Source organism: Miniopterus schreibersii (genome assembly GCF_964146895.1).
Source record: "Miniopterus schreibersii genome assembly, chromosome: 16".
Lineage (NCBI taxonomy): Eukaryota > Metazoa > Chordata > Mammalia > Chiroptera > Miniopteridae > Miniopterus > Miniopterus schreibersii.
Window position 1 is genome coordinate 35,676,584 of NC_138116.1, and position 8,469 is coordinate 35,685,052.

General features: G+C 52.4%; 1 protein-coding gene across 4 annotated transcripts; it reads right to left on the bottom strand.

Annotated features, from left to right (window-relative positions):
- Positions 1 to 312: 312 nt before the first annotated feature.
- ASGR1 (asialoglycoprotein receptor 1) lies at positions 313 to 4,073 on the bottom strand. Of its 4 annotated transcripts, none has more exons than XM_081161133.1 (9): positions 3,867 to 4,072; positions 3,529 to 3,617; positions 1,997 to 2,116; positions 1,763 to 1,858; positions 1,593 to 1,664; positions 1,296 to 1,382; positions 1,040 to 1,191; positions 860 to 966; positions 313 to 722 (listed from the first exon to the last, which is right to left on the bottom strand). In XM_081161133.1, the coding sequence occupies exons 2-9, from the start codon at positions 3,593 to 3,595 to the stop codon at positions 548 to 550; spliced, it is 876 nt and encodes a 291-aa protein (XP_081017259.1). In that variant the 5' UTR covers positions 3,596 to 3,617; positions 3,867 to 4,072; the 3' UTR covers positions 313 to 547. The 4 variants fall into 4 exon arrangements, with proteins under 4 accessions (XP_081017259.1, XP_081017262.1, XP_081017261.1 ...); XM_081161136.1 differs by having other exon boundaries at positions 320 to 722; positions 3,871 to 4,073; XM_081161135.1 differs by having other exon boundaries at positions 320 to 722; positions 3,529 to 3,628; positions 3,871 to 4,073.
- Positions 4,074 to 8,469: the final 4,396 nt, after the last annotated feature.

The window sequence follows — 8,469 nt, forward strand, 5'->3', positions numbered from 1 at the left end:
CACTGTAATGCACGCAGCAGACACCAGGCGTTCCGTCTGAAGCTTTGCAAGCACTCAACACGCAGGGCTGGTGCTGTTCCAGGGGTTGCTGGAAGGAGGATGGGCCCAGTAACAACGCTGTCTTCCAGCTGAGACTCAGAGAGCAGAGCAACTCTCCCTAAACCACATGACTGTAAATCACAGTCCCGCCATCTGGCCCAAAGCCCACACAGTTCTCACAATGACCCACTACCTGCCCAAGGCTTCCTAGTGCCAATGAGCCCGTCTCCCTTTCTAACACCCATAACCAGACAACTCAAAAGGTTTTGTATATTTCTCTTTTTACTCTAAAAAAAAAGGTTGGCAATAATAACCTGCAAACTGCAGAGAGTGACATAGCTTTCAGTCTCCCCGCCTCTCAGAACATCACTCCGCATTCCTCAGACACCGTCCTCTCCCCTTCCCTTAAAATCCTAGGTGAAAACCCCGGAGAAAATGCAGGAGGCCCCCAGATAGGAGGATCCCCAAACGAGGGCCCGTCCACAGGTGAAGGCATTGAGGAAATAACTTAGGGGAGAGGAGGCTCCTGGCTGGCCTTCTTCAGCCTTGTCTCGCAGACCCAGCGGTAGGGTCTCTGGCAGACGTCATCATTCCAGCGGCCATCATTTGTGAAGTGGGCACAGTCCTCGCCTCCGCCAAGCCCATGCCCGAACCAGTTATCAGGCTGCTCTGGTCTCCAGTTCCTAAGAAGGCCAGACAGATTGGAGCCCAGGAGGCCAGATCCTTAGCCCAGCTGAGGAGCCCCTCCTGCCCTTGGACCTGCCCAGCAGGGACAGCAGGGCCCAGGGAGGGGGTGACAATGCAGAGCACAGATACTCACTTGAAGCCCGTCTCATAGTCTGTCCCATCTACCCATCTCCAGGGACCATTTTGGTCAGTGAGGCCCATCCAGGTGTTCACAGGGCCCATGTGGTGCTGGACAAATTTCTGCGGAGAGAGGAAGAGGGTGACCTCTCCATAGAACAGCCAGGCTCCCAGATGAGCCCTCCAGAGCCCTCACCTGCTTCTCCCAAGAGCTGACCACCACCAGGTGGCTGTTCTCCAGCTGGCAGTACTTCTCAGCCTCGGGCCAGGACTTGGCCGTGCGAGAGAACCAATAGCAGCTGCCTTCGTGCTCCACCCAGTTAACCGGGCAGCAGTCCTTTTCCGAGCCTGGAAGGGGGAGGGGTGCAGAGGGAGAGGGGAGGGGCTGACGTGCTGCCTGGAGGGGAAGGAAGTAGGCGGGAAAGGGGGTCTGGGCATCCCTGCTTCCTCACCATTGCCTTGGAGGATGGCCAGCTGACAGCTCAGGCTTCGTATGTCAGACACAAAGGTCTTCACATGGAGCAGCAAGCTGGAGTGATCTGGGGAGGCAGAGGGCAGAGGGGGGGGTGGGAAGGGAGAGTGAGGAGGCAAAGGAGGTCAGTGTGAACACTAAGGGTTGGGAAGGGTCTGCATCTGTATACAGGACGGAAGATCAATCACAGGTGCCCCTGCCACAAGACCCCAAGCTTGGCCTGAGCAACACCCTGTATCCTACACACATGCACTGGCACCCAGGCTCCATCTCTGACCTTCACTCAGGTCCTGCTGCTGTTTCTCAAGTTGGGACTCCAGGGACTTCATCTTTCTGCCCACACCTCCTCCTGGGGGAGAAACTTGCTCAATGTCCCAACATCCCTAGCGTCCCACAGCCCTGGCATCCCCCGCCCCCAGCCTCAGCCCCGGCCCGGGCGCCCCTCACCCTGGGTGCGCAGGTCCTTGACCTCAGCCTCTGTGCTCACTGTGAAGTTGCTGAAGGTCTCTCTCAGAGCCTGCAGCTCCTCCTGCAGCTTGGAGTCTGGACGGGAGAAGGTGTGGAGTAGACAGAATGAGAGGGCTGTGTCCACTATCACAGCTACCAGCACTCCCCCCACCACTGCTCCCACCAAGTCCCCCCAACATTGCTCCCTTTCCTGCCCACCCCTGGGGCACCCACTCTGGGATCCGATCACACAGACAACCACCAACAGCAGGAGGCTGAGGCCCAGGGAGAGCAGGAGGAGGCGGGGTCCAGAGCAGAGCCGCTGAAACAGTGGTCTGCGGCTAGGAGGCGGTCCTGCAAGAGGAGAGGACATCAGGGTCTCAGGGACATATAAAGGAGTGTGGGGCAGCTCTGGGGTCCTAGGAGGACAGAAGGCTAAGGCTCCTCTTGTAGACTAGGAGGAATCACATAGGTTAAGAAATATGGGCTTGCCCAGACGGTGCGTCTCAGTGGTTGAGCGTCCACCCAGGAACCAAGAGGTCACCAGTCTGATTCCAGGTCAGGGCACATGCCCAGGTTGTGGGCTCGATCCCCAGTAAGGGGCACGCAGGAGGCAGCCAATCGATGTTTGTATTTCTCCCTCTTCCTTTCTCTCTCTCTAAAAATCAATAGAAACATATTTTTAAAAAGAAAGAAAAGAAATATGGGCATGTCCTGGTCGGTGTGCCTCAGTTGGTGGGAGCATCGTCCCGTACACCAGGAGGTCACAGGTTTGATTCTCAGTCAGGGCACATGCCCAGGTTGCTGGTTTGATCCCCAGTCTGGGTGTAAAGGAGAGGCAACCAATTGACATTCTCTCACATCGATGTTTCTCTCTCTCTCCTTCTCCCTCTCTCTCTAAAATCAATAAAAGCATGTCCTCGAGTGATGGTTAAAAAAAGAAAAAAAGAAATATGGGCAGTGGGTGACTGAGAGGCCAGAGGCAACTGGAAGTGGGGAAGGGGAGAGGGTCACAGATGGAAGCAAAGCTTTGGCCTGCGCGGGCATCTACCCTGCCCTGGGCTTTTGCTGACACCTAGTGGCCTGACTGTGTCAGTGCAGCTGATGACCCTCATCAGAGCCTTGAGGATGGAGTTTGTGAGCTGGAGACCCCTGGAGTGGGAGACCAGCTGGGGAGCCACTGCTCCTCTCTGAAGGTGGGGCAAGAGAAAGAGGTTTCTTTCTCTCTCCATGAATCCCACTGCTCTTTAGCTGGGAGCAGGAAGAGAAGGTGGAGTAGCCAGAATTCAAGTCCCTCCCACGCAGGGATCCCTGTCCCAGTGAGCTGGAATGTGGGAGGCCTCCCCTCCATTTTCTCCTTCCCTGTACCCCCTTTCCCCATCAAAGAGCACTGCCCACTCCCATCCCCCAAGAACTGGATCCTCTCTCAGCCCCAACAACGTCCCTGCTCACTTGAGAAAAATGAGGGTCTTTTTTTATTATTATTGATTCTTAGAGAAAATTGGGGCCCATACGAGAGGCAACTGACTGATGGCAAGGCAAGGGTCAAGAGGCATGCAGAAGCCTTGGGTACCACCACCAAGAAAGGGACTCCAGCCCCATGCCCTACACCTCCCCTAAGAAGGGCGGCTCAGAAGTTATGTTCTTGCAACAGGGGCAGACCCAGAGGCAGAGGCAGGGGTCACAGAAAGAAGCAGGATCTGAGGCAAGGAAGCCACAGCCACCTAAAGCCCACCCTTCAGAAAGAGAGGAAGGTGCCCCCTCACCTTGTCTGACACGATAGTCATTCTCCTCGTTGTCCAGATGCTGAAGATCTTGATACTCCTTTGTCATGGTAGGGCGACTGGACCTGGGACTAGGTCAAGGCTGAAGTTAGGGTTGAGATTGGGACCAAACAGAGTTGGGGTGTGGGTCCTTTCCCTTTAAAAGTGACCGGTGGCTACACGGAGACCTTCCTTCTTTCTCTTAATCCCTCCCAGGCCTGTCCCCCAAAATCCATCCTCTGAAGTTTTCCCACCCAGCCCCTCCCTTCCTGACAGCTGGTCCCCCCCAACCCTCCCCAACCCACCCCCAGTCAGTTCCCCGGCCTTTCTTCCCCTTTTACTTGCTGATGATCTCGAGGGTGACTCCTGGATCCCTCAATGCTGTGCAGATCCCAGGCTAAGAAGGAAGCAGAAGCCTGGAGAACTGGGGTGTGCAGACAGCCCCCAGGCAATGGGAGAGGAAGGGGCAGGGTCCATACAAGGGCCTTGAGACCTGTGCTTACGCCTGTCTGCTTGTCTGTGTGTTCCTAACGTGCCGAACCTGGCATCTCCAGTGCCAGGGACTTTGGACTTAAACAGAGGTGGAAATGGATTTGGAACTCAGGGGATGTGTGGGGGTGGAAGCGGGGGATGGGTTGCCTCTGCTTTCCTTCCCAGGGAGCAGGAGTCTCCAGATCTGTCCCCCTCACCTCTACATGCTGGTCACCTCACTCATTGCTAGGTTTGGGAGGGGATCCTAGAGGGCCAGGCTGCAATTCCACGGTTCCCTTCTGCCCCTTGCCCCTGTCACTTCCTGCCTCTGAATTCTCAGAATTGTGGGTGTCTCCAAATATCCTGACCAGGATCAGAGAAACCCATTCATTCTTTGCTCTTGCCCAACCTGGGCCTGTGACCCTAGCATCTGAGCCTAGGCCCCAGCTTCCTTAGGGGTTCAACCTCCGGACTCCCCAGCTGACTGGCTTCAGTCTCCTGGGGAGTAAAGTTCCCCAGCATCTCGGGGGACAAGGCGTGGGGAGAGGAGAGAGCAGGCTTTCCCCACCTCTCCAGATACTGGTGCCAGCAAACCTCCTTTGACTCCCGCTGTGTGCCTGGGGCTCTTTGTTCATTAACTCCTCTCATTACCCCAGAGCACATCCGCCAGTGAGGAATCTCAGGCCCTGCAAGGTAAGAGCTTACCGAGGTTCACACTGCAAGGACGCGGCAAAGGGGGAACCAGAATTGGGGCCTCCTGATTCCAGGATCTTATGCAGTCACTATGGCTGGGCCCTGAGGTCCCAGAGATGCTAAAACGCAGCCCCCCACAGTTCCATGGCGGCGTCAGAGAAGGCAATGTTCAGAGAGGAGCGTGTGCATTTGAAGTATGCTAAATTAGAAGTCGGGCAATAAGGAAGACACTCATAAGTCTCACTTTAGGCCCCAAATGTGAAGTCATGCAAATCCTGTTACAGTTATTTCGTGAAAACACTAGACTTGAGTTAGGAGAGTTTGACATTATGAGACATTCAAGAATATGTCCCTCGCACGAGGTGTGGAAGCCTCGGCTGCACCCTTGTTTGCCTGTGTCCTGAAAAGCTCCCTGTTGTTTGCATGCGCAGGCACTGTGGCCAATCGTTTTAGTCGCTGTTGGGCTGTTACTTGAGTGTTCTCTGATGTTGTCAGTTACAGTCTGGTTTATTCAGGCAAATAAACCCACACCATTTGGATCAGAATAGTGGTTACCCCAGCAGTAGTGACTGGAGGGGAGCACAGGGGGTTCTGGGGTTATGAAAATGGCCAGCTTGATCTAGACTCTGGTTGCACGACTGTGTTCAGTTTGTAAAAGTGCAGAAAGCTGTACATGTGCACAGAAAGCAGTCCTTGAACCATAGCCACCAAACCCAGGAATTAGGGAGCAGTTCTCGGACCAGTGCTGAAAAACACCCCCCAAAGACTAACTTGAGAATGGGAGTCAGACGTGGTAAAACACTGTGAAGAAAGCCAGACAAATGACCTGGAACATCAGATCAGATTTACAAGCAAGCCCTCTTTAAAATACTAGAGATAATCCTCAGAAACTAAAAAGTTGCTAAAAACAAAACTATGCCACGGTGGCGGTAGATCTATGCACTCTGAGAACTCATCTGCCCTTTACATTTATCCCTTTAAGAATATATGCCTTGAATTATGCAAGGTCTCCAGGGACCAAAGCCTCTTGTATGCTTTTCCTTGTATGAATTACAACATACCACAAACTTAGTGCCTTAAAACAACACCCATTCATTAGCTCATAGTTTTGTGGGGCAGAAGTCTGACCGGGTTCTGTTCCTGGTCTCACAGAGCCACGGTCAGGTGCTCACTGGGCTGTATTCCCTTCTGGAGACAAAGAAGGGGATCTGTTCCCAAGCCCACTCAGGTTGTTGGCAGAATCCAGTCGCTGCAGCTGTAGGATTGCGATCCTCACTTTCTTTCCTTTTTTTCCAAGTGTTTCTCAATCTTTATTTTTCCTTTTTGTTGAATTTATGGGAGTGACACTGGTCAACAAAATTATTCAGGTTTCAGGCGTACAGTTCCACAAAACATCATCTGCACACTGTATTGTCCATTCACCGTCCCAGAGGTCCCCGTTTTCTTGCTAGCTGTCAGCCAGGGGCCACCCTGTGCTCCTACGGGCCTCTGCATTCCTGTCACGAGGCTCCTCCACCTTCAAAGTCAGCAACCGTGACCGGAATCTTTCTGGTGCTTCAAATACTTTGAAAGGGGCTCCTGTGGTTAGAATAGACCCACCTAAGTAACCTTCCTGTCTTAAGACCAACTGTGTCTACACAGTAAGTCCTCATGTCATCGATAGGTTCTGTGACTTAATGAAATGATGTGTAATGAAACCAATTTTACCACAGGCTAATGGATATAAACAAGAGTTCAGTTCCTACTTTTGTAGCATCTCATCAATGTTACAACACAATGACATGGAGTGAAACGTTATTCAAGGGCCCACTGTATATATAATCATATATAAAATTAACTACATGTAACAAAACTGGGAGGGTGATCCCTCATCATATTAGCCAGTTCCGGGTGACAGTGTGGAATCTTGGGGGCCACTCTGAGGACTCTTCCTACCACACTTCACACAAAGTGACCCTGTCCCCTCTGAGTACATTCCCTGTAGGTTGTGGAGCATGTGCAGAGAGTAATTCACACAGGCTGAGCTCCAAACCTGGGACCCCCACCTCCAGGGCAACTGAGAAAGGCTCCCTAGAGGGATCTGTAATGTCGACCTGGAAGAACAGGTCGAATTTTACCAGTGGGAATTAGCAAATGACCCTGGGGAGAGGAAACAGTAGCAGAAGAGAAATGGCCAGAGAGGTAGCTTGGGCCACCCTGAGATGGGCCTTGACTCTCAGGGTGACATGTTTTCAATGTCGTTCAAAACCACAGAGGTCTCCAAAGTAGGGGACATGCACCCTAGGGGATCACAAGATCATCTATTAGTGTGGCAAGAAAACATTAGAAACTTATTTATATTTTTTATTCCTTTTCTTTAGATTTCTACTTGGAAATATATTTATAAAGTACATGATGGACGTGTATACAGTGGTCCATGTGTATTAGCAATCTATTACTGCAAAATGATTGCTCCAAAACTTAGCAACTTAAAACAAGGGCTATTTATCATCTCACTCAGTTTCTGAGGGTCAGGAAGCTGGGTGCAGCTTAGCCAGTTGTTTTTGATTCAGAGTCTCTCATGAGGCTGTAGTCAGGATGTCATTCGAAGATTTGACCGAGGCTGGAGGACCAGCTCCAAGGTGATACTCACATGGCTGGCAAGTGAATGCTGGCTATTGGCAGGAGGCCTCAGCTCCTCACCCCAGGGGCCTCTCCACAGGGCTGCTTGAGTGTTGGCACAACATGGCAGGTGACTTCCCCCAGAGACAGTGATTCAAGAGACAAGATGGAAGCTGCAATTTATGATCTAGCCTCAGAAGTAACTCTCCATAATCTCCATAATTTCCTAGTGGTTGTACAGTCAGCCTATATAGTGTGGCAGGAAACTACACAAGTGTGTGAATACCAGGGGGTGAGAACAGTCATGAACCCTTTTGAAGGCTGGACACCACAACTTGTATAGAATTATTAGGAGAGTTGAGTACATATTGGGGAACACACACCCAAAAACATTTTACTGATGGGCCCCTGAACAACAAACTTAAAGAGTGACGACAGACCATGAGGCTCATGGAAAGTTTGCAGGCAGGGTAGTGGCGAAGTCAGATCCGTAAGCTAAACAATGGCCTGGCCTTGGGATGGGTAATGGGTCAGGAGTGGGTTACTGAGAGGCAGGGAGTTCGGTCAGGAGGCTGCTGGGTTGGTCTCAGTGAGAAACTGTGAAGCTGGAGGCCAGACAGGGAAAGTCACTTGGGCAGGACTTAACAGAGGAATGGAGTGGCCCCGGTGGCTGCTGAATATGCAGTGAGAGAGGAGGGGATGGGGCAGGGGGAAGACAGCAGTGCGCCTTACCAGGGTCCAGAAGGATGATGGAAATGGGTCTGGAGTCCACAAAGATTTCTGGGCTGGAGACACTGAAGTCATAATCTCGGGTGTGGCCCAATGCGGCAAAGTGCCTGTGATGACTTCCACCCAGTGAGAGGGCACAGTGGGAAGAAAACAGCCCAGGACAGAGCCCTGCCAGTGGGAGAAGCAGAAGAAAGAGCCCCAGGATTGCGAGTCCTACAGACTGGAAGAGGAAGTGACCTTCAGGGACAGCTCTGGGGACCCCAAGTGCCAGGCTAAAAACTGCCAAGGAGCCCTAGCGCGTTTGCTCAGTGGTTAGAACATCTCCCGCAGACTGAAGGGTCCTGGGTTCTATTCCAGCCAAGGGCACATACCTCAGTTGCAGGCTCAATCCCCAGCCCCGGTCGGGGCTCAAGCGGGAGGCAACAAATCGATGTGTCTGTCTCACATCCA